At 63.5% G+C, this 24,373-nt stretch overlaps 1 protein-coding gene across 6 annotated transcripts; it reads right to left on the reverse strand.

Annotated features, from left to right (window-relative positions):
- Nucleotides 1-594: 594 nt before the first annotated feature.
- SMARCC2 (SWI/SNF related, matrix associated, actin dependent regulator of chromatin subfamily c member 2) lies at nucleotides 595-23,819 on the reverse strand. 6 transcript variants are annotated; one of them, XM_044995425.1, is made up of 29 exons: nucleotides 23,664-23,819; nucleotides 19,804-19,923; nucleotides 19,323-19,408; nucleotides 18,559-18,640; nucleotides 18,370-18,462; nucleotides 18,117-18,186; nucleotides 17,165-17,234; nucleotides 16,763-16,838; nucleotides 16,261-16,392; nucleotides 14,013-14,128; nucleotides 13,670-13,794; nucleotides 13,172-13,231; nucleotides 12,774-12,811; nucleotides 12,166-12,296; nucleotides 12,013-12,084; nucleotides 10,715-10,828; nucleotides 10,420-10,573; nucleotides 10,103-10,195; nucleotides 9,466-9,582; nucleotides 9,302-9,364; nucleotides 8,949-9,207; nucleotides 8,459-8,620; nucleotides 7,165-7,229; nucleotides 6,479-6,608; nucleotides 5,968-6,128; nucleotides 4,864-4,998; nucleotides 3,971-4,331; nucleotides 1,392-1,823; nucleotides 595-1,076 (listed from the first exon to the last, which is right to left on the reverse strand). In XM_044995425.1, exons 1-29 carry the CDS (start codon nucleotides 23,772-23,774, stop codon nucleotides 1,006-1,008), a joined length of 3,699 nt encoding a protein of 1,232 aa, XP_044851360.1. In that variant the 5' UTR covers nucleotides 23,775-23,819; the 3' UTR covers nucleotides 595-1,005. The 6 variants fall into 6 exon arrangements, with proteins under 6 accessions (XP_044851360.1, XP_044851358.1, XP_044851359.1 ...); XM_044995423.1 differs by having other exon boundaries at nucleotides 8,273-8,620; XM_044995424.1 differs by having other exon boundaries at nucleotides 9,466-9,585.
- Between the last annotated feature and the right edge of the window lie 554 nt (nucleotides 23,820-24,373).

A 24,373-nucleotide genomic window follows, 5' to 3' on the forward strand; every position in this document is an offset into this window, starting at 1 on the left:
CTGGGAGTGGGCCACATCCACCCTGACTGAACTGGCCTTGTCAGCACTGGTTCTCCGCCTGTGAGGTAACTCCCTTCTCTTCGTGTGCCAGGATATTTACGCCTGTAGCTGTAATTTTCACTCCATGCAGCTGAAGAAGTGGGGTTTTACCCATGAAAGCTTATTCCCAAATAAATCTGTTAGTCTTTGAGACGCCACCGGACTCCTCGTTGTTTCTGCCAGCTCGGTGGCAGAGGGCAGACCACTGGATGTTTAGAGGTTCTCTCCCAGTCCTCCCCTGATTGTTATGCTGTCTTAGGCTCACCGAGACACCCCGAGTCCATAGAACTAGGAAGAATTAACCACCAAGAAGTCACCACAGCCGGAAGGTCACTGAGCACACGTGGGTCCCATGACCTCCAACTCCAGGGGAATCGTCCCCTGCAGTCACGTTTGCTTTGGGAAAGGGGGTGGGAGCCTGAGGGTGAATCCTGCTTTCTGCACACCCAACGGATGGGGACACATGCCCCCAAGGGACACTGCATGGAGGGGACAGGGGACTCCATCCATCCCTCCCCATCCCGGGCAGACAGATCCCCAACCCCGGGGAACCTGGAATTTTTATTTTATTTTTATTATTAAAAAAAAAAAGAGAGAAGACACGAGAGCTTTAAATGCCCAGGACCCAGGTAAATTCAGAGCCTTCTATAAATAGCCATCACCTCCGCCCCAGCAGGCCCCTCAGCGCTGTCAGAGGTGGTTCTCAGCGCATTTAAATAAAAGTTTCGGGACGATCGGATACAAAAAAAGCCCGGGGGTGGCAGCGAGGGGGCAGGACAGACAGACACAGCGGGACTGAGGGCTGAACACGGGCGATTCCTTTTTAACCCCGTGATCAATGTGTTTTTTGAAACCAATGAAATCCCCACCCCCCTCCCTCATCCCAAACAATCCCAGGCAGGTTTTACAGGTTGCGAAGGTTTTTGTCCTGTCGGGTGGCATCTCCGGGCGGTGGGTGGGGCAGCCTCACTGCGTGGGTGGGACCGGGGTGGCCGTGCTGGGTGCGATGGGGTCCGTCTGCAGAGGGGGGCCCTGGTCTGCAGGAGAGAATTGACAGGTTGCAGCGCCCCAACTTTGGATAGCAGAAGGGGGGGGGTCGCAGCAGCCCTCCAGCCTGCACCCGGCGCACGTCACGAGGGGATGGAGGTGAATAGCGAGGGGTCTTCACCTCCCTCGCCAGCCAGCAGAACGTGCAGGGGCAGGCGGGCACAGAGCTGGGCAGTGGCCAGGCAGGCTTCCCCGCCCACAGCGCCCCCCAACCCTGCCCTGCGGAGGGAGCCACCGAACGGCCAAGCAGACAGTGGCATCGCTCGGGGCCTTAGCGCCCCCCCTGCCCTGCTGCGGAGTCTCACCTGGTGCCAGGGCGGCGTTTGGAAGGAGACTGCCCTGCATGGCCGCCACAATGGCTGGACTTTGGGCAGCTGCCGAGGCCAGTCCCGAGACATGAGGCAAGGCAGGCGCGGCGAGCGGCGGTCCGTTGGTCGTCAGCATGCTAGGGTGCATCGCGCTAGACACGGTGACGGGCAGGTTAGGCGGGGCCAGGGCGCCCCCGGCCAGCATGCCGCACGGGAGGTTACCATGCATTGGATGAGCGGGCGTGTTAGCGGGGAGGTTAATACTGATGGAGTCTGCTACGTTACTAGCCATGCTAAATGGGATGGATGGAGGTATTCCGAAAGGCGGAGCCGCCGGGAGATTACCGGGCACGCCGGGGTGGCAGCTCACTCCAACCGTCCCGGGGAGCATCTGAGAGGAGGGCTGCTGGCCAGGGAACGGAGGCTGGGCTGGAGAGAGAGAGAAACCAGCGACACGGGGTTACATGCGGCAGCGCAGTCCTGGCCCTTTAATCCTCCTCTATGGCTGGCCCCGGCCCCACAAGGCAGACTCAGCGTCCAATCCCTCTTGCTGGGAGGCGGGGCGGGAGGCTTAGGGGCAGCAGGGAGGGCCTGCCTCCTCCCGGCACCCCCAAGCCTCAGAGGGAACATCCTGTACCTCAAAATAGCACCTGTACCCAGGTATGCACCACTGCTCTGCTCTATGGTGTGATATGGGGGATCTCAAACTTCACTGCACCGCGACCCCCTTCTGACAACAAACATTACTGCCCGACCCCAGAAGGGGGGACCAAATCCTGAGCCTGCCCGAGTCCTGCCACCCTCGGGGGGGTGGGGTGTGTGTGTGCAAAGCCTGAGCCTCACCACCTCAGGTGGGGGAGGGGGGGGGACCACCGCCAAAGGGGGCCTGTAACCTGAGTCCCGATACCAGGGCTTTAGCCCTGGCGACCCCATTAAAACAGGGTCCTGACCCACGGTGATGTTTCATACAGAGGAGCCTTGTAAGGTATCCCATGAAAAGTCAGGACTTGCTGAATCTCCTTGTTCTGTCACACAGGCACACCCCCATCGTACAGGGAGTCGGGAGATTCTGCTCCCTGGTTGTTGCCGTGGGTCTGGGAGACGCCCACGGCTGGTTCCCCAGTGGCAACAAGGCAGCTGGCCGACACCCCGACGGGTGTTAAGTGACCAGCAGCAGCCACTGGCGAGCAAGGGACTGGAAACAGATTTATGATTTAGCAGCGTGGATAAAAATCAATGATTTAAAAAAAATAAATAAAAATCACATTTTTTAAAATTTAAATTGGATTTTTTTGATAAAATGCTTTTTGAGGAAAAAACCTATCGACAGTTTTAATTAGGATAGATACATTACAGCTCAGAGATCTCTCAGCATGGAATAGGGATTGTAAATTCTAATTCTATAGTATGCGACAAAATAGTCATATAATGTTTAAGAAAAGTTTTGCAAATGAGTCCCAATAGTTCATGGATTAGGGTTCCACAGGCTTCTTATGGGGTTCCAGGGGCTTTTGTATAGATTTCGATCTACCCAATGGGACTCAGTGCTCAGAGATGCTTAGTTTTGCAGTTCTCAGACTGTGGATTTGTGTCTCCAGAGATAACGTGCTTGTTAACAGCAAAACTGTTTTTAAAGAAATAATATAGAGAGGTGAGAAATAACAGACCTCATCCCTATTGTACCTCTGGAAATTTGTGTACACAAAGTCAATCTCTTTCCTCTCCCTAAAAGTGCAAAGTTTCAAAAAGTTCAATGAATAGAAGATGGTTGGGGGCGGAATAGATCTGGAGATCAATGTGAGAAGCGAGGGACATATGCTTGTTTTGTTAAAATATTATATGTTTGCTGTTGAAGAAAAAAATCCAGAATACTTAATGTTGTTGTTTTAGTTCAATAAAACAATTTAAATGTCTGTCTGGTGATGTTCTCCTCCTAATGGAGCATGTCAAGAAAATCCTTCAAATATTAAAGATTAACCTGTAGAATTGGAGATAGTTCACCTCCCAATGACTTCATAAATATCTGCGTCAATTACCTTTGGTAAATGAAATAACCAAACAATCATTCATTTCCTGATATAGCTGTAAAACTGATCTGAAAAGTTTTCAAACTAAACCACTGTTTAAAAGTGGATCGTGTGTACCTTCTAAACATGAGAGCTACAGCTACCTCTGAGTTGTGAAGAATATGTAGTAAGGTTATAACCACCACCAAGAATGCACTTTTATGTAGAAATCCATGATTAAATCAAGTCTTCCTGACTAATGATTTAAATCAATTTGGTTTAAATCAAATCCCCCCTGCAATTTACCAGTAGGGACCGTGTCATTATCTGCTGCAGCCGGGCACCCCATGACACCCGATGCTTGATTCCGTTTCCGAGCCAGTATCTTCCTGGCATGTGAACTGAGTGTATAAAATAAGGGACCGTGGCATTGTGAGTCCACCTCTCTCCTCCCCCCCTACGCTGCAGGCAATGAGAAAGGGCGAGAGGGACCCTGAGCCAGACAGTCAAAGGGGGCACGGTGGTCCCACAGGCCAGCTTGTACCCGGTTTCTGGCGGGAGGCCACTTACCGTGAGGGCCGGCAGGGGTCTGTCCCTGCTGAGCCGGTACTGTGTGCGGAGCCCCCGGCGTGGCCGGCACCGCCTGGCCGATCTGTTCCGTTGGAGCCAGGCTGGCCTGGGGCACCAGGCTGGCCGCGGTCGGCGCCCCCGGGGCCTGGGCCACGGGCATGGAGTGGGCGGCTGGCGCTAAGGGAGCCCCGGAGGACGGGATGGGCTGGGAGCCGGGTGGGAGGGGCGGAGGCGGCGGCTGCTGCTGCTGCTGGTGCATCTGCTGGAAGTGCTGCTGCCTGGCGCGCATCTCAGCATATTTGAGCTGCTCCATGTGGAAGGCCTGTCGGTCTGCCAGGAGCTGCTGCCTCTGGTACTCCAGCTGCAGAGAGGGCACCCGCCGGTCACTCGGGCCAGGGTCGTGTGGCACTGCCCCTGGACAGCCTCCCCGGCCACCCCCCTTGCCTGCACGCCCTGTATGGGTCCTTCTGTCATCGGGATCCCCCCCTTTACTCTGCCCAATCCAGGATCCAGGCTCTCCACAGCCCCTCACTTCCCACAGCCCCACTGCCGTGATCACCAGGCCCCAGATTGGATCAGACTCCGGCGTCACCAGGGCATAGGCAGAGGCTTGTACTGCAGTTGACAGGGTCCGATCCCTTCCCCAAGCCCCATCAGCTACGACCTCCACTAAAAGTCCCTTCGACACCGATTCTTTCTTCACTTCCTAACCTGCAGTGTCATGCCACGCTGATGTGTGATTGGTTAAACAGCTGTCATACCCCACCCAGAGGTGGCTGCATCTCAGCAGTGGGTGATCCTATATAAACAGCTGTGCCCCACCCCAGAGGTGGCTGCATCTCCGCGCTCTGTGTGGGGTGGAGGGATCCGTGCACCCCCGGGGCCTCACTCACTGCCTCGCGCTCCCGGTCCATGATGGTCTCCAGCTCCTCAAAGTGTCGCAGCTTGATCTCCAGCTTCTTCATCTGGGTCTCCACCAGCAGGGCCACCAGGGACTTGATCTTGCGCTCCTCCACCGCGGCCAGGTGCTGCACGGGGCGGAGCAGGGGAAGGACGGGCGGGTTAGGGCTCTGGCACGACAGCTCAGAACCTCCACTAGGGCAGCAGAGGAACGACCATGGGGCATTTCCGAGCCAGGGACAGGAAGGGAGGAAGCCACCGTGGCAGGGGGGAGCCTGGGTGCTTTCCTGGTGCTCATCCGCCCCCCGGGATTCAAAGGGAGAGCAACTGGTTAGAGCAGGGGGGGCTGGGAGGCAGGACTCCTGGGTTCTCCCCTGGCTCTGGGAGGGGAGTGGGGCTGGTGGGTTAGAGCACAGGGGGCTGAGGGCAGGACTCCTGGGTTCTCTCCCCGGCTCTGGGAGGGGAGTGGGGCTGGTGGATTAGAGCAAAGGGGGCTGAGGGCAGGACTCCTGGGTTCTCTCCCCGGCTCTGGGAGGTGAGTGGGGCTGGTGGGTTAGAGCGAGGGGGGCTGAGGGCAGGACTCCTGGGTTCTCTCCCGGGCTCTGGGAGGGGAGTGGGGTCTAGGGGTTAGAGCACAGGGGGCTGAGGGCAGGACTCCTGGGTTCTCCCCCGGCTCTGGGAGGGGAGTGGGGCTGGTGGGTTAGAGCACAGGGGGCTGAGGGCAGGACTCCTGGGTTCTCCCCCGGCTCTGGGAGGGGAGTGGGGGTTAGAGCACAGGGGGCTGAGGGCAGGACTCCTGGGTTCTCCCCCGGCTCTGGGAGGGGAGTGGGGCTGGTGGGTTAGAGCAAAGGGGCTGGGAGCCTGGACTCCTGGGTTCTCCCCCGGCTCTGGGAGGGGAGTGGGGCTGGTGGGTTAGAGCACAGGGGGCTGAGGGCAGGACTCCTGGGTTCTCCCCCGGCTCTGGGAGGGGAGTGGGGTCTAGTGGTTATAGAAATGGGGTCTGGCTCAGCCTAGGCTCCGAGCCAATCCCTCCAGCTCAGCCCTGTCCATGGGGCGCTGGGATCAGAGCAGGGGCGTGGCCGGTCCTGGCCCCTCACCTTGGCCTTCACGGCGGCAGCAGCCAGGGCAGCAGCGGCTGCGGTGGACAGGTTCCCTTCGCCGATGTCTCGCTCCACCTTGGTCTTCCTCTCCCCTTCTGCCTCAGCCAGGTCCTTGGGCAGCTCCTCCTGGCCGTCCTTGGGCTCCTTCTCCTTCTCGGCTGGGGCCAGGGGAGAGAGACGGGTGGGGAATGAGGGCTGGGTGCTGCTGCCATTGCCCCCCTGGGCGAGTGGGGCTGGGCCCGCTGGGGGGCGGGGAAGGGAAATGTAGGTTTGGCGCTGGCACTGCTGAGATGTGGGGAGGGAAGGGGGAAAACCTGCCCCACTGCCACAGCGGCCACATGCAAACTCCCCTCCCCCAGCTCTGCCAGTGCCCCTCAATCCCGACTCGCAGCCCCCTCCAGCGCTGGCCTCTCCTGAGCAGAGGCTGCTGGCTCGGCAGAACCCATCCCCCCGCGAGACCGGATCTGGCGCGTTCGCCTCCTGCTCTGCCCGGCCGTGCGGCGCTCACCCATGCCGTCACCGTCGCCCTTCTCCGACTCCTTCTCGCTGTCCCCCTCCTTGCCTTTCTCCTCCTCTTTCCTGGGTGCTTCGCCCAGCTTCTCCTTCGCTTCCTCCTCCGCGCCTGCTTCCCGGGGCTCCTGGACGGAGGGAGGGATGGGACTGATGCAAAGAGTCCTCCGGTCTGCCCCGATGGAACGAGAGCTCCCCCCTGCCCCAGCCCTCCTGGGCGCAGCCGCTCCGCTGCAGGCAGCGCGCCCCCCGGCCGCCCCACTGCAGGCAGCGCGCCCCCCGGCCGCCCCACTGCAGGCAGCGCGCCCCCCGGCCGCCCCACTGCAGGCAGCGCGCCCCCCGGCCGCCCCACTGCAGGCAGCGCGCCCCCCGGCCGCCCCACTGCAGGCAGCGCGCCCCCCGGCCGCCCCGCTGCAGGCAGCGCGCCCCCCAGCCGCTCCGCTGCAGGCAGCACGCCCCCCGGCCGCTCCGCTGCAGGCAGCACGCCCCCCGGCCGCCCCACTGCAGGCAGCGCGCCCCCCAGCCAGACAGGACCAGCCCTGTACGGAGAGGCCAATGGGCATGAAGGGGTGGGGGGATCTGTCACCCCAGTGGTTCACGCTTCCCCGTCCCTCGCTCCCCCCAGCTCCACGCCCCCCAGGGCTCCCCCCCAAAGGCACAGGGTGGGGTCCCTTCCCTCTGTACCTTCAGCTCCTTCTTCTCTTCCACCGGCTGAGCGTCGGCCCGCGGCTCGTCAGCGCCGCTCTCCTCTGGGGTGTGGGGGGCAGACAGAGACAGGCAGGTCAGAGCGTGAACGCAGGGCTCCCCCCACCCCCCAGCAATGACAGTCACAACGATGGAGGGGGGAGAGGATGCGCTAAAGGGCATGGGGCCGCCTGGGGCGCCAGCGCACAGCTCCGGGCTGCATTCAGGCCAGGGGCGGATTCTGCGCTGCTGCTGGACCGAGACCCGGCCAGCTCACTGCACAGAGGCCGCCCCGCACTCCCCAGCGGCAAGTCTCAGCTGGGCTCACGCCGGGGCTAAAACCAGCCGCGCAGACTCCACGCGGGCTCCCCAGGCCCAGCGAGGGGAGGGGGCTCACAGACCCGCGTGGGAACGTCTGCGCTGCTGCTCGGAGCCCCGGAGCGCAGGCCCGAGTCAGGCGACTTGCTGACACAGACGGGGGGGCTTCCAGCCACTGCCCAGCCTGGGCCAGGCTCACTGAGAGGGGAAAGGCCCCGTGGCCCATGCCCTGCCTCGAGCCAGCTCGTCCCCATGCCCAACGGCCAGATCGGAGCCAGACCCCCTAGTGGGGAAAGGCCCCGTGTCCCCATCCCCCGTGCCAGCCAGTCCCCCGTCCCGGGGGCAGATGGGAGCTGGCGCCCCCTAGAGGGGAAAGGCCCCGTGTCCCCATCCCCCGTGCCAGCCAGTCCCCCGTCCCGGGGGCAGATGGGAGCTGGCGCCCCCTAGTGGGGAAAGGCCCCGTGTCCCCGTCCCCCGTGCCAGCCAGTCCCCCGTCCCGGGGGCAGATGGGAGCTGGCGCCCCCTAGTGGGGAAAGGCCTCGCGTCCCCATCCCCCGTGCCAGCCAGTCCCCCGTCCCAGGGGCAGATGGGAGCTGGCGCCCCCTAGAGGGGAAAGGCCCCGTGTCCCCTTCCCCCGTGCCAGCCAGTCCCCCGTCCCGGGGGCAGATGGGAGCTGGCGCCCCCTAGTGGGGAAAGGCCCCATGGCCGGATCCTGACCCCGCCACTGGGTCCCGCGGGGGTTCTCGCGTGCACATGGGAGGGAGGCGGTGGTGACGACGGGGTCCCTTACCCTGAGCCAGCCGATTGAGGGTGAGCTCCAGACCGGAGGCCAGGCCAGCTCTGGTCTCCTGTGGCTCCTCCCCTCTTCGCTCATTACCCTTCCTACTCGCCGCGCACGGAGCAGCGTCCGACGGAGGCGAGATGGCGGGCGCCTCACGGGCCAAGGCGCGGAAGGAGCCTCGCTCGCCCCCCTCACCTATTCTCTCCGGCTCGTCGGACGTGGTCCCCGCGATCCCGCTGCTCTCCAGCCCGAAGGCCGGGTCGGCCTTGCCCGTAACCTTGGCCGCCTCCTCCACCTTGCGGACGTGAGCTTCCACCAGCGCCGTGGGCACCTCCTCCTTCATCTTGGAGAACTCCTCTGCCGAGCACAGCCCCGGGTCAGATCACTGGCCCTCCATCCGTCCCCCTATGCCCTGGGGTCCCCGGGGAGGGGCCGGGCCGAGTAATGTGCCCTGCCTGGTGGGCCGGGTGCCAGGATAATGGACTGGACACCGTTCTGAGCCCGTGGACGTTCCCCCTGCCCCACCAGCGTCTCCTCGGGCCAGGCACGGCTCCCAGGGGGTGGCTCGACGGCTCTCAGGTGACCAGACGGCCCGGGCCTGGGTCATGCCGCCTGGCTAAGCCAGCGTGGCTGGGACTGACCCGCGGGCCGGGCACTGGGGTTCCGAGCGGGGGCAGGGCGTTACCGAGAGCGGACTTGGCCGCCGCGGAGGCCACGCGGGGGTCCACGACGGATGCCAGGAAGGCCACGGTGCTCATGACGGGGTTGCCCGACTGGCTGAAGGGGATGGGCTGGTAGGCCAGGGGCCCGAGCGACGCCTCCGAGTCCTCCAGGTAGGGGTCCTCGATGGGCAGGCGCAGGAAGTGGAGGATACACTCGTCCTGGGTGCGGCTGCCCACGTGCTCCGACACCTTGTTCCAGTCGTCCTTGTACATCTCCAGGGCCTGCAGGGGGAGGGGGAGACAGGGCGCCAGAGGGGTGGCTTGGCTGGTGCCAGCCCAGCACCACGGGGACCCCCCGAGAGCCCTCCCCTCTCACCTCCAGCAGCAGCAGCGTCTCCTGCTCCGTCCACTCCCGGGTGGCGCTGGCGGCGGCTTTGCTCTGCGGGGAGAGGAGACGGCGGGGGTGAGAGCGGGCGACGGCGGCGCGACGACAAGCCCCGGGGTGGGGGGGGCAGGGAGCCGCCCACTGCCCGCGCCTACCTTGGAAGGGACGTTCTTTCTGGTGTACATGTCCGTGCGCAGGCCGAAGTTCTGCAGGTCCGTCGGCTTCTCCTTGCCCTTGTCGGGGAAGCTGAGCATCTGCTGGGAGGCCGAGGTCTGCTGCGGAGAGAGGAGGGGGCGGTGAGGCCCCCTATGCCGGCCTCTCGCCCCACTTTCACCTAGCGGCTGACTCCCAACGGCTCGGCCCATGGGCCAGCGCTCCCTGCCTCTGCCCCGTATTGCTGCTGCTCCCGGGGTCGGGGGCTCTGACTGAGGTTCCAGCTCTAGGCACTGGAAGGTCCTGTCACCCAAACCTCACTCACTTGTCTACAATCCCATCCCAGCAGCAGCCCAATGCTTCAGAGACAGAGGCAAATATCCCCTGCTGGGCTGTCCAGGGGCAGAAATTCCTTCCTGACCCCCTAGCAGCTCAGCCCCTCAAGCCTGATGACCCCCACCCTCCCCACCACCAGTTAGCCCCCTGCTGAACTCCGCAGCCTCCTGCGGCGGTGAGTTCCGCAGCTCTCCAGGACACAGCGAGGAATCCACGTGCCCCCTGCTGCTGCACTCCTGCCAGCGCCCCCACGGGGCCACTCGCCTTCCCCCCTGCAGAGACGATTCCCGGGAGTCCACCTACCAGCTCGGGCTTCGCCTTCGCCGCCTCCGGGACCAGGTCCTCGATTTCTTTGCTCTTGCGGCCGGCCTTTGCGTCGCTGTCGCCCTGGCGACCCTGAGGGGACAGACAAGGTCGCGGTGAGCGCGCCTGCTCCCCAGCTCAGACAGGGACTGAGGGGTGACGCGTATCCCACAGATCAACGCTCTCCTGCCCCAGTGGGAGGCGCTGCCGCCCACACACAGAGGGGCCCTGATCAGAGCACAGCAGCAGAACCGAAGGGGGGAAGGGACGAGCCGCCCCCTCCAACGGGGGCAGAGATTCTCGCTTTCTCGCCCTACCTGGGGCGTCTTGGGCTGCAGCGGCACCAGCCCCGACGGGGTGTCGGCCAGGACATGGAAATGCGACGTAGGGGGAGGTCCCATAGGGGTTGGCCGGCTCTCCGCATCCACCTGGTAGTTGATCAGCCCCCACTGCTCCAGGAAGGCGTGGACCCTGCAGACAGCAGCGGGTTAGATCCGGCCCCAGCCCCCCGGCTCAGCCCCCCGGCTGCGCTGTGCCAGCGGGAGAGACGGATGCCACCTCGCTCCCCCCATCCCCACCCCGGCCTGGCGGTCGCTCTGCCGCCCAACCCACCGCATGATGGCGCAGACGTCCCCGGCCAGGTTCCGGCGGCAGGCGGTGGAGGTCAGGTACTCCTGGGGGTTCAGCCGGTAGGTGTCGATCATGAAGTTGCGATAAGCCAGGTATCTGGGGAGAGGGGAGGGTTAGCACGAAGCAGGGCGGGTGGGAGCTCCGGCATCACTCTGCGTTCAGAACCCACAAGGCTCAGTAACAGACTTCGCGCTGGAGGGGAGGGGGGGTCTCAAACTCATGCGCTTGGTCAGCATCACTATCCCCCCCCCACCTCAACAGACGGGGAAACTGAGGCACAAAGGCCAAGTGACTCAACCGAGGTCACAGAGTGAGTTAGTGGCAAACAACAGAACCCAGGAGTCCTGGCTCCCAGTCCTGCCCCCTGCTCTAACCACTAGACCACACTCCACTCCCAGAGTAATAAACAGAACCCAGGAGTCCTGGCTCCTTAGCCCTCCCCCCCGCAGCTCTAACCACTAGACCATGCTCTGCTCCGAGCCGGGAACAGAAGCAAGTCCCAGTTCTTTCCCCACCCACCAGTTTCGTTTCACGCCCAGCTCAGCTGCCTGGAGAGCGCCAACACCCGCAGCTTTCACAGGGCTCGGGGGCCTATGGGGACCACAGCTCCCAGCCTGCAATGCTCCATCCGGTGCCTGCTCACCCGGCACGCTCAGCCCCTCGCTTCCACAGCCCCAGAAACCAAACCCACCCCTGGCCTGGGGCCACTCCCCTCTCCCTGCAACAGGCCATCCCTCAGTGTTGACTCTGGCAGCCAGGGACAGCTCTAGGTATTTTGCCACCCCAAGCACGGCAGGCAGGCTGCCTTCGGCAGCTTGCCTGTGGGAGGTCCCCGGTCCCGCGGATTCGGCGGCACGGCTGCGGGAGGTCCCCGGTCCCGCGGACTCGGCGGCACGCCTGCGGGAGGTCCCCGGTCCCGCGGACTCGGCGGCACGCCTGCGGGAGGTCCCCGGTCCCGCGGACTCGGCGGCACGCCTGCGGGAGGTCCCCGGTCCCGCGGATTCGGCGGCACGCCTGCGGGAGGTCCCCGGTCCCGCGGATTCGGCGGCACGCCTGCGGGAGGTCCGCCGAAGCCGCGGGACCAGCAGACCCTCCACAGGCATGGTGCCGAAGGCAACCTGCCTGCCACCCTTGCGGCGACCGGCAGAGCGCCCCCCCGTGGCTTGCCGCCCCAGGCACGTGCTTGGCGTGCTGGTGCCTGGAGCCACCCGATGCCAGCGCCACGCACAAAGCACCGGCCCAGGGGGGCTAACGGATGGGGCGGGGGGGAGCAGCCTTACATTTCGGGGGTCTTGGATTTGTTCTTGCCGTTGAAGAACTCGGGCAGGGCTCTGCGCTCGATGGCGTGGACGCTGCGGGAGAAGCACAGACGGAAGCGTTAGAGCCGCGGGTCTCGGAACAGGGGGTGGCGGGGAGAGGGCCCCCCCCGGTACCTGTTGTAGTCGAACCAAGCGGCGTAGCTGGGGATGATAATATGGTGAGTCTGCTCCGTCACATTGTCCTCGTGCAGGTCCGGGTTCTTGGCCTGCTCCCCTTTGTTCCCCGCACTGTTTTCCTCCTCATCCTGGAATCAGACAGTCGCAGGTGGGCGGGGGGGAAGGGGGGCGCCCCACATGCTCGCCCCCGCCCTGCCACCCCGGCGGGAACTCCACCAGGGCTAGCCCAGCGCGGTCCTCGGCTCCGGGAGCAGAGCTCTCGCCCAGCGGGGCACCGGCAAAGGGACTTCGGAGTCTCAGCCGAACCAGGGCTCTCACTCGGAGCCCTGCGGGGCGCCTTGCAACCCAGGTACCCCAGCAGAGACCCCCCGGTGCCACCGCTGGGGCGCAGGCAGGTCCAGCAACGGGGGCAAGGGGCGTTTCGAAGGGGGAGTGGGAGGCTGTTCCCAGGACAGGGGGCTGGGGTGTTTGAAAGCGGAGGAGGGGACAGGTGCTGCGGCGTGTGCCAGGGCCGAGCGTGGCCGGGACGGAGAAGGGCAGAAGGGGGTGCAGGGCAGAACGGGGCAGCAGAGAGGGTGAAGCTGCTGCCCCTGCCCCAGTCTCACCTTGCCGGCGGTCTCCATGCTCTCATCCTCCTGCTCGTCTGGAAGGGAAGGGAAGGGAGACAGATCAGCGATCAGGGAGCCCAGGCCAAGCGGGGGAAAGAACTGTGCCCACTCTGGACCGCCGGCCTCCCTCCTACGGTGCCCAGCTGGGGACAGACACAGCCAGGCCGCAGCATGGAGCTCGTTCCGCCTGCCTCCGCCACCGGGGAAAATTAACCCCTCGGGGCAGGGAACGAGACATTGCCCCGGATTGGCAGGAGCAGGCCCCAAGGCGCCTGGGAGCGTCCGTCCGTGCTCACCACAGGGCGACTGCCGGGGGCTTCAGACGGAAGTGGCCCAGCCCTAGCCGGGGCCCCGTCTCCTTCTAACAGAGGGGAGGATGCTCAGGGGGTCCTTACCCAGGTCGGTCATGGTGCCCCCCTTCACGGGTGCAGACTCCGAGTCCTTCTTGGTGTTCACTGTACCAGGGAGAAGGGGAAAGGCTTTACTGGGAGGCCCCGACCTTGGAGAGACTCTGCCCACCCTCCCCAGCTCAGCAACTCGCCCTGAGCCTGGCCAGAAAACGCTCCTGGCTATTCCAGCCTCAGCCTCTGCCAGCAGGGGGCACTACACAGCACGACACAGGAGCCCTGGCTGTGGGTCCCGGCTATTCCAGCCTCTGCCAGCAGGGGGCACTACACAGCACGACACAGGAGCCCTGGCTGTGGGTCCCGGCTATTCCAGCCTCTGCCAGCAGGGGGCACTGTGGGGCGGGAATGGGGGCTGTACTCCAGTCCCATCCTCCCCCCACAAGGGGCACTGTAAGGGGTGAGGCAGGCGCACATGCTGTGTGGGGAAGCTCCCAGCCTCTCCCCCTGGGGGCGCTGTCGGGCTCTGGGCGGGACTGCTGCCCAGACCTGTTTTGGGCAGCGTGACCTCCTCCACGTTGGGGACGGGGGAGGGCTCGTCCATGTCCTTCGTCAGGTCCTCCTGCTCCTCCTCGCGGTGCCCGCGCTTGGACTTGGTGTACGGGGTCGACGGGCTGCAGGGAAGGAGAAACCCAACACGGCCCGTTGCTGACGGCTGCAGCGGGCACCGGACGGCCTGATGGGGCGCAGCCTGCTCCAAGCTCACCAGCCCCGGGGCGGGCGCTGCCAGGGCCCCTTTGCCGGAAGCCCCAGGTCCAGACACGCAATCACGGGCCACGCACCCAGTCCCCCCCCGGCAGAATCCCCGGGGGGGGGCTGGCGCCGGCCTCACCCTTTCTTGGCGTTCTTCTTCTTGGCCTCCGGGGTCGGGGACGGCGAGGGGGAGCGCTTTCTCTTCTTGTAGTTCCCACCCTTCTTGTCGCGCCGGTCCGAGTCGGGGCTGTTCACCTGGGGGGCAGAGAAGCTCATCTGCACGCCGCTCGGGCCGGAGGGCGGCCAGGCTCCAGCTACCCTTCCCCCGGCCGTTTATTTGCCCTGGCTTGGCTTTGCAAGGGGGGACCACACCCCAGGGCCCCCAATGGCTGGCAAAGCCTAGCACGTGCCCCCGGATGCAGGCAGCGGCTCCCTCCCTCCCACAGGTGGAGATACCGAGGCACAGACTGGAGTGATTTATAGATTCCAAGGCCGGAAGGGATCACTGTGATCATCTAGTGCCTTATTTCCGGCCTGAACTGGCGACTGCCCCTTCCAGCCATTGGATCGCGTGAGACACCTCTCTGCTCGACCAACGAGCCCGTTAGCCAACAGTTCCTCCCCACGCAGGTACGTACACACCGGGATCAAGTCACCTCTGAACCGTCTCTTTGCTAAGCTAAGTACATCGAGCTCCTTGGGCCTCTCACTACAAGGCAGGTTTTCTAACCCTTTAAACCATTCCCGTGGCTCGTCTCAGAGCCCTCTGCAATTTTGGCAACATCCTTCTAGAATGGTGGACCCCAGAACTGGACACGGGATTCCAGCAGTGGCCGCACCAGTGCCAGATACAGAGGGAAAAGAACCTCTCTGTCCCTACTCGAGATCCCATTCACGCATCCAAGGATCGCACCACCCCTTCTGGCCCCTTCACTAGGAGCTCGCGTTCAGCTGATTATCCACCACGACCGCCACATCTTTTTTTTCAGAGTCATTGGTTCCCAGGAGAGAGCCCCCAGCCTGCACGCAGGGCCGGCCCTGTTCCTAGATGTGGACAGTAACTCCTCATTTAACGTTGTCCCACTTAACGTTGTTTCAATGTTACATCCCTGCTCAATTAGGGAACATGCTCGTTTAAAGTTGTGCAATGCTCCCTTAGAACATCGTTTGGCTGCCTGCTCGTAAGATCCTGTGGCAGAGCAGCGACTTTACAAGGGAGCATTGCGCAAGTTCTGCTTCTCCGCCTCCTCCCCCTCCCTCCCAGAGCTTCCGATTTTCTGGGAGGGAGGGGCAGGAGCCGGGATGCACTGTGTCTCCGCTCCTCCCCCTCTCTCCCAGAAAGTCCTAAGTGCCGCCAAACAGCTGTTTAGCGGCGCTTAGGGCTTTGGGGGGAGGGATGTGGCGTGCTCCGGGGAGGAGGTGGAGTGGGGGTGGGAAGAGGCGGCCTGGAGCGTTCCCGGCAAAATCCGAGTCTATTCTCGGGACAGCTGCCGCTGCTGCTGCACAGGTGTTTCCTAGCGCCCTTGCCTGCAGCGGGCTGTGCCTGTGTGGGGTAAGCCAGGGGCACTTCCCCACCACAGTACAGTACAGTGTACAGTATAACGCCTTTGGTCGGCCCCAAAAATACTTCCTTGGAACCTAACCCCCCGTATTGACATTAAATCTTGTGGGACAATTGGATTCATTTAACATTGTTTCACTTAAAGTTGCATTTTTCAGGGACATAACTACAACGTTAAGTGAGGAGATACTGTACTTACATTCAGGCCTGGTACAGCGTATACTGGGGATGTCCAAATCTACATACTGACTCAGTGACAGGAACAGAACCCAGGAGTCCTGACACCCAGTTGTCTACTCTTTCCATTAGAGCAGTGGTTCTCAACCAGGGTACGTTTACCCCTGGGGCTATGAGAGGTGTTCCAGGGGGGACGTCAACTCATCTAGAGACTTGCCTGGTTTTACAACAGGCGACAGAAAAAGCCCTAGCGAAGTCAGGACAAACTACAATTTCATACAGACGATGACTTGTTCAGACTGCTCTGTACACCGCGCACGGAAATGTCAGTACAAGATTTACATTGCCGTCGATTTATTTTAGACGTATACGGCATTGTTCAGTAACAGTGCGGCTGTGACACTTCTGTAGTTTTTTGTCTGATCTTGTAAGCAAGTCGTCTTTAAGGGAGGCGAAACTTGGGGTCCAGAGGACAAATCAGACTCTGAAAGGGGGACAGGCAACTGAAAAGGTTGAGAGCCACTGCACTAGCCCCCTCTCCCCTCCAGAGCTGGGAGAACCCAGGCGTCCTGGCTGCCAGTCTCCTGCTCTAACCACCAGCCCCCTCTCCCCTCCCAGAGCTGGGAACAGAACCCAGCTAGGATCTTACTTCGTCAGTGAGCGTTTTGGCTGAGATTTTCTTCCTGCGGGAGACGAGGCTCTTCTCGTCGGTCACCTCGTAGTCCTCCTCGTTCATCCACTCGTTGAAGGTGTCCGTGTCGAGGATCCACTTGGCATGGACCTGCAGGGGCAGAAAGGGCCCGGTTCTGGGGGGTGAGTGCCATGGGGGAGGGGGAAGGAGACGGGAAGGATCGTTCCCCTCAGCACCGAATGGTGCCATGGGGAACAGAACGAACCCCCCTGAAAGCTTGGTGGAGATGCCCTGCATTCGGGGGACGGGGCGATTAAGACACCCCGAATCGACTGCACAGGAATTGGGGGAGGTTCCGTCAGGAGGCCAAGGCAGAGCAACCAGGCGTGTGCAGGAATCTGCTGATGTCAACACAGTGAGAACCCAGAGTCAGGGCCCAGAGCCCACTGGCCCCCCAAGGCCAGTCGTGAGCCAGCCCCGGCTCCGTTTACACAAGTCCCAGCCAAGGGAGCCCCGTTACCTTCCGGGGCTTCTCCGGGGTGGGTGCGTCCTCGACAGAAGCTTCGATTTCACTCGCAGGGATCCAGGTGTCGTAGCTGTGGGGGAGGAACACAGGGAGTGGGGGGGAGGCTGCGTGTCCCCCACATCCCACGCACATCCCCTTGGCAGGCCTGGCCAGGCGCTGGAGGGGTTCGCATGCAGCTCCCCATGCTGCCCCCAGCACGATGGCGCAGGGCAGCTGCTCAGCCTGGCCCTCTGCCCTGTGAGAGACACGGTGCAGGACGCACCTCTGGGGGCCACCGCAGGGGGCCACACAAAGACTGAACGAGAACGTGCGAACCCAGTTCTGCATCCCGGGGCTGCAGCCAGGCTGAGGGGGTCTCTTGAAGGTGGGGCCCACTCCCCTTCGTCTCCCACTCACCTGTCCGGGAAGTAGCCCCAGTGCAGAAGGACCTGCTTGTCTCTCTTCATGACAGGTCGGACCCATTCTTCTACGAGAGACACAGAGGGGAGTGAGTGGCGGGGTGAGACACAGAGGGACCTCTGGGGTCCCAGAGGCAGCCGGGGGCGCAGCTCCAGCACCAAACCAACGCCTCCTGGATGCTACCAACTCCTGTATAATCATTCTAAGACTTCAGCCTTCTCTCTTTCATCTAGACCCGCCTGCCCGCCAGCCCGCGGGGGTAAAGGCTATAGACACACCAGCACCTTCCTCACCACCGCCAGCTCCGGGCAGCGGTGCCAGGCGCTCTTTAGGACAGGAAGTGAAAAGCAGGGTCCTGTAGCCAATGGAAAGTGCCGGGGCAATTCACAGAGGCAGAACTGAATCGCCCAGCCAGACCCTACACCTCGGCTCCCCAAGGACCAGGCGTGGTCAGGCCACGTCTGTCGCCTCCTCAGAGAGATGGTGTCTCTAGCAGCACAGACCCCCTGGCACCCTGCTAGGGCACTTCGTTCAGTGTCAGAGCTGCCATTAAAGAACCATCTGCTCCCACTCACTGTATCAGCCCAGCTGCTCTTCCCTTGTGAGCACAAGCTACTGGCTTCGTGGTTCACCAGCCCTTTTCCTGCAGGTCTCTAGGTTGTTCCCCTCCCAAGAGCAAATCCCCATAGGGGCCGTTCCCTGCACGCAGCCTGGCAGTGGATCCGACCCTGCTTTGTGCCCCAGAGTCAGGCTGCTGCCCCCCTGCAGACGGAGCCCCGCTGACCCAGAACGCAGGTTCACGCTCAGCTCTCAGTGCTAGCCTCTGACACCCACATGGCCTCAGCCGGGCCCCAAAGAAGCCAACGGGAGCCTTTGGGAGCTGGATTAGACCCAGACTCCTCCAGCCTGGTCACAGAGGCTGGGAGGAGTGCGCGTGCTGCCGCCTCACCCTCCTCTAGGTTGCTGGGGACCGGGCAGACGACATGGGAGGCGTTGTTCCGATCCTCGGTGACCGTCCCCTGCAAGGAGATCACAGGAGAGCGTCAGAGGCACGGGGCAAACGGCGGAAGCTGGGCCTGGCGCCCTGGAGCCGGGGACGCCCAGGTGGATGAGGCAGGCGGCATGGATTTGGGGAGGGGATTCAGCCCACGACGTGCCAGCCTCCACCTGGCACGGAACTCGCCCCGCGGGCTCCCACCTACCTGGTGCCGCTTGATAATGTCCTTCAGCTTGCCCAGCAGCTTGGGTTCGATCTCCTGGTGCAGGAAGATGTTAGGCCGGGCCAGGCAGTTGTTCTGCAGGAGGAAGAGGGAAGTGGAGCAGTGAGGGCCAGGCGGGGCTGGGGGGCAAGGAGCGACTCGAATGGAAGGGGGGGGGACCAGGCCGGTTACCTGCACCAAGGATTTCTCGATGGTCATGAACATCTCCACGTTGCGATCCATCCGCGAAGGGTTCTGGAAATCGAAACGCCGCCTTATTGGAAGAAAAGAGCGACTCTCATGAAAGCCACAGCTCACCCTCCTGGATCAGCCACCCTTCCAACCCTGCCTTGGCCCGGACTGGGGGATGGGAGACGACACCCCACCTGGATCCAGCACCCGAGCCCAAGCCACGTGGCGGTGCCACGGGAGGGCTCTTCACTCCCTGGGAGGGGGGCCGGGCACTGCCCGCTGGCGGCGGGCGCTGGATCCACAGGATCCTTCCTCTCACCGGACGTGTCTGCGAGCACAGCCTGGCACCTGCTTCCTGTGGCGACGGGCTGGGCACTGGACTGGGTCCTACTGCACCCACCCCACTGCTGGGGCCGGCCAGCCAACCCGCTGCCTCTGTGGAGACTCATTCAATCAGCCGCCGGGGGGGGCTCCATGCACCGCAGCTCATTACTGAATCCCCTCCCCAAATCCATGCCCCCCGCCAGGATCGGAACTGGGAGCCAAGAGCTGCCCCCCGTCCCATAGACACCACCCAGGCTAGTTTGACCCCCAGGTTCACAAGAACAAAGTCTGGCCCCGTTATGGCCTTTGAAGGTCCGCGAGCCATGGGCAGCACTGCCCCAGCAAGGTGCATCTGCTGGTGCGCGGGGAGCCTGGGGGGGGGGGACCTGCCCACCCCCCACGAGCAGGGAGACAAGCGGGCGGGGACGAGGGCAACTCACCATCCTTGGTCGCTCTTGAATTTATAGGCTGCAGCAAGGATGTGGCACAGGGATCCTCCCGCTTTGAAATCCAGGAAGCATTTTATCTGCAATAGAAGGACGGGGGGGACGGGAGAGGCTGAGCCGACGGAGAAGACGGCGGCTGGCCGGCGAGGGGTTAAAGGGCACAAGCTGTCTCTCTCGGAGCCACGGGTGGCACTTCCGAGGCACGCTGACAATCCAGCCCCCATCCCAGCACCTCCTGCTGGGTAACGGGAAAGGCAGCACCTCCCTGAGACCTGCGTCGGGGGGAGCCTGGTCTCGGCACGGGTGGATTTCACAGGCAGAAATCCCCCATCACCAACCCGTGTGGCAGGGTGATGGCGGCTGGCACGGAGCAGGCTGTCTCTTGCCCAGGCCGCCCCCCCTCGGGGTGTGCGAGCGGACGGGCTGCTCCGTTAAGGGCCGTCCCCCTCTGCCCCGCACGGCTCACGGCACTCACCGGCAGCTTGGTGAGCGGGGCGTTGCTGACATGTTTGCCGAAAACCTCTTCCTGGAACTGCAGCAGCTGCACCACCAGGCTGGAGAGGGACTTGTTGGTGGGAGGCTCTGCCTGGATGTACTGTGGGAAGAGCAAGAGAGGACGGAGCGGGGCTGTAACACACTGCGCTCGAGGGCTATTTCAGTAACAGAGCGGGACCCAGGAGTCCTGACTGCCCGTCTCCTGGCTGGCCTGGACACCCAGGCTGTTCCCTTAGAAGAAGGAGGGTCAGCAGCAGAGGGCTTGACCGTGCGGTTGTCTCTCTCCTTCCTCGCAGCTGGCAGCCTGCATCTGGATTTTATTTGCCATCCCCCAGTGCCTAGAGACCCATGGGGCCACCCGGCACAACCTTTCTGCAATGGGGGCGCGTCTGCCAGGCACCGATCGCCCGCAGCCCATTACCGTGCTGGGCCGCCGCCCCCGGACTGGCAATGAACAGCCCTTGGGAACACTGGCCCTGCCAGAGGGGGCCGGTCCCTCCGGTGTCCCCTCTCCAGCCGCGGTCAATACAAGTGCTCCAGAAAACAGACGAGAGCAACTTTTTGCGGCCAGTCATGGAATCCGGCCCGTGGGGGGTGTTTTCTCCCAGCCCCGGCCAGTCCAAGGCTGGTTATCCTTGAAGTAGGAAGGTTTGTGGCCCCTTTTGTCCTACTAATAGAGCTGTGGACGCGCTCAAAGCCAGAGGAACAGGAAAAGAAAACCTGCTAAGCTCTTGGCCTCCACAAGAGCTTGTGGCGTGGAGTTCCCCAGGCTAATTATGCCTTGTGAGTAAAAATATTTCCTTCCATTGCTTTCCAATGTGTTGCTTTTGTTTCACCTGACTCCCCCCTGCTCCCCCCGCTCTTGTCCAAACACGAGAGGGAGGAGAGAGGCATCCACTCGACCTTGGCCAGCCCATTCGTCACGTCATTTGTCTACCACGTCCCCGCAGGAGGACGAACCGCTCTGTTCTTTCCGCTCTCTCGGTGGTCTGTGCTCTGCCTAGGTTTACAGGTACCAGATGTGCTGGGCTTTGCAGGGCTGCCAACATCTCAGTTCGGCACCTAAATACCCTTGAGGACCTGGGCCTTAATCCTTATATTGGACTGGTCTGCCATCCTTCCAGTCCTGTATCCCATCTCAAGCCTGACCAGCAGCAGCTTCCTTTGAGTCAGTTTGGACAAACGCAAGGCGCCTTAACCCTTGGGGGAAGAGGTGTGTCCTATGAAACCCTCACCCCCACTGCTCCCCGGGCCCCCCAGCACAGCCCCAGCAGGTGGGGAGAACCTGAGGGGGGCGCTGGCTGTGATCTGTCCTCTCCTCGGAGGTGACTTTGGTCAGCCTATGCACATTTCTGTTTTTAATGCAGGCAGCAGTGGGTGCATGGGCCCCGTGTCTGTACGGGAACCCAGACTCCGAAGAAATATACAAGCCGATCATATTGGCCCTTCCATCTTCAAAGCACTCTGCAAAGGTTTGTTCCCTGAGGACAACGGGCTCCGGTGGGCAGGACAGCAGACAGGAACTGGCTTCTGCCCCTGGCCTGAGGAATGGCCTTTACTTCACCTTTCTCTGGGCCTCTTTCTCCTCCCACTCTGCCTGTGACGACTGTAAGCTCCTCGGGACAGCGACTGTCTCGCCACGTGTCTGTCCCGCACCCAGCCCGTCATTTGGGTTCCCCCAGCGTTACTGCAATAATCCATATCAATACGCTGCGTTTGTCTCAAACACTGGGGTGACCCAAAGCAATGCCCCATGGGGCGGTAGCGATTGGGACAAGCCCGAGGAGACGGGCATTCACCACAAGCCAGGGCAGGAGAGACGCTATTCAGGGGCAGCAGAGTCCTGTGGCACCTCATAGACTAACAGACGTATTGGAGCAGGAGCTTTCGTGAGTGAATCCCCACTTCGTCGGATGCATTTCCGGGGGTGGCCCGGCATGCAGCCATATGCACTGCAGCTCAGAGGACAGAGCTTTTAGCCGAAGGTAGCTAGGGAGGGGAGCAGCGAAGGACATAGGACCGGCCACGCTGGGGCAGGCCAATGGTCTATCCAGCCCAATATCCTCTGACAGCGGCTGGTGCCAGGTGCTTGAGGGAATGAACAGAACAGGGCAATTAGCCAGTGATCCTGTCAGCCAGTCCCAGCTTCTGGCAGTAGCTCAACCCTGTGGGGGTGGGAAAAGGCAAATTCCCAGGGAGCGGGTGAGGGTCAGGTCACAGCCTGTCACTCCAGACCCAGGAGCTGTCTGGTGACTCAGCCACTGGCTACAGTCGGAAGGTCAAAGGTAACAGCCTGGGAACCACAGCCCCACGCTCTTTGCATGACAGCGGAGGGACCCGACCGGACCGGGACACTGGGGGCTGGAAGAGCCAGGTGGGGCCGGCAGGAGAGACAGCAGGGCAGGTGGCTGATCTAGGGTAACACTAACGCTGCCCCTACAAAGAGCAGGCTCCTCGCAGCCCGGCTCCGCTGCAGCTCCTGGGCAGAGGAACTGATGGGTTCATCAGGGAAGAGCGATCCCAAGCCAGAGGGGGCCTGTTCTCTCGGTAACTTTCACTCCATTTTCAGCTTCTCGGGAGACAGGCCGGCCTTTGTCTGGGCAGAGGCACTTGGGCGAAAGATGGGGACGGGGTGTCCTCCGCTGCTGGGCAGGGTCCCCCCTCGGAGGGACGGGACGGGACAAGCTTGACAGCCAGAGTGAATGAAAGAGCATCTACTGTGCCCCTAAGCGCAGGGGACAGGGTAGGAGGTTAAGGGGGACCCGGAGCCCCTTCCCAGGACAGCTGCGGTTGGGTGGGGAACAAACCCCCTTCAGGAAGAGGACGGGCTGTGTACAAATCGGATCAGCCCCCAAACCCTTGCAAGGCCTCTGCTGAGCTGGGGGGAGGATTGGAAGGGAATTAAGGGTGGTGGAGGAAGGAGGGGGAGGGGTCAGTGGGGCTGAAGGGGACGAATGAGGGGGAGGAAGGGGGGACCCAAGCAGCTGGAAAGGGGGCTGCAATGGATGAGGGGGGAAGGGACTGAATGGGGGAACAGAGGGGGCAGGAAAGGGTGACTGGAGCCTTGGAGATTATCGGGGCCCGGGGGGGATTCAATGGGATCTGAGGGGCTGACGGCTGTCAGTGGGGCCCAGGGGTCAGCGAGAGGTGGGCACTGAGTGGGGGGCTGACAGCGGAATTGGGGGGGTCAGTGGGGCATGGGGAGGGGGGGCAGGGGGTGCCCGTGGGGCGAGGGGGCGCGGCTTTGAGGGGACTGTCTGTGGCCGCTATGGGAGGGGGCTGTCAGGGGGGCCAATGGGCAGGGCCCCAGGGGGATGTGGGGAGGGGAGATGGGGCGTCAATGGCGGGGCTCGGGGGGGGGGCGGCAGAGGTCAATGGGGGGGGCCCGAGTGGAGCGGGCCAGGGATAGGTGGGTGCGGGGGAGGTAGGGGCTGTGGGGGCAGGGGCCTGGCCGGGGGGGGTAGGGGTCGGGGGGCCAGGGCTGGGGGGCGGCGGCGGGCGGGGGGGCCCGAGCCGGGATGGGGCCGGGAATGGGGGGGCGGCAGCGGGGGCCCAAGCCGGGGATGCGGGAGGGGGCGGGGGCCTGGCCGGGGGAGACCCGGGGGGTAGGGGCCGTGGGGCGGGGGGGCCCGAGCCGGGGATGGGGCCGGGAATGGGGGGGGGCGAGCCGGGGATGGAGCCGGGGATGGGGCCGGGGGGGGGCAGGGCCCGGGAATGGGGGGGGCGGCGGCGGGCGGGGGGGCCCGAGCCGGGGATGGGGCCGGGAACGGGGGGGGCGGCGGCGGGCGGGGGGGGCTCCGGGGGGAGCCGGGGCTGGGGGGGCCCGGGGGGGGCCGGCACCTTCTTGTAGTTCTTGCCCAGCCAGAGCCGCGCGCTGTCGAACTGGCTGACGGTGTCCGCGGCCTCGTAGTACTTGACGTTGGGGCCGCCGTCCTTCTTCCGCACCGCCATCTTCCCGCGCCGCCGCGCCCCCTGCCGGCCGGCCGCCGGGGCCTGGGGCGGGGGGGCGCGGGGGGGCCCAGGAGGGGCACGGGGGGCGTGGGGCACGGGGGGGGGCTATGTGGGAGAGGGGGGAGGGGCTGTGGGGCCCAGCGATGTAGGGGGGCTATGGGGCCCGGGGGGGCTATGCGGGGCCCAGGAGAGGGGGGAGGCGCTGTGGGGCACGGGGGGGTTATGTGGGGCCCAGGAGATGGGCGGGGGGCAGTGGGGCCCAGGAGAGGGGGGAGGCGCTGTGGGGCACGGGGGGGCTATGTGGGGCCCAGGGGAGGCGCTGTGGGGCACGGGGGGGTTATGTGGGGCCCAGGAGAGGGGGGAGGCGCTGTGGGGCACGGGGGGGCTATGCGGGGCCCAGGAGAGGGGGGAGACGCTGTGGGGCACGGGGGCGTTATGTGGGGCCCAGGAGAGGGGCGGGGGGCAGAGGGGGGGTTATGTGGGGCCCAGGAGAGGGGGGAGGCGCTGAGGGACTCGGGGGGGCTCAGTGGGGCCCAGGAGGCCGCGGGGGCTATGGGGCCGGGGGGGGCTCAGTGGGGCAGGCCGGGGCCGGGGGGGCG

This window comes from Mauremys mutica, chromosome 20, assembly GCF_020497125.1.
Source record: "Mauremys mutica isolate MM-2020 ecotype Southern chromosome 20, ASM2049712v1, whole genome shotgun sequence".
NCBI lineage: Eukaryota > Metazoa > Chordata > Testudines > Geoemydidae > Mauremys > Mauremys mutica.

Excerpts from the sequence above, each read along its gene's own strand:
- SMARCC2 (XM_044995422.1), bottom strand. The coding sequence starts at position 23,774 with ATGGCGGTGCGGAAGAAGGACGGCGGCCCCAACGTCAAGTACTACGAG. Across the intron at positions 19,409-19,803 it reads CCCCGCTCACCAAGCTGCCG|ATAAAATGCTTCCTGGATTT; the intron begins GTGAGTGCCGTG and ends CTTCTATTGCAG. Across the intron at positions 4,332-4,863 it reads TGGACCGGGAGCGCGAGGCA|CTGGAGTACCAGAGGCAGCA; the intron begins GTGAGTGAGGCC and ends CCCTCTCTGCAG.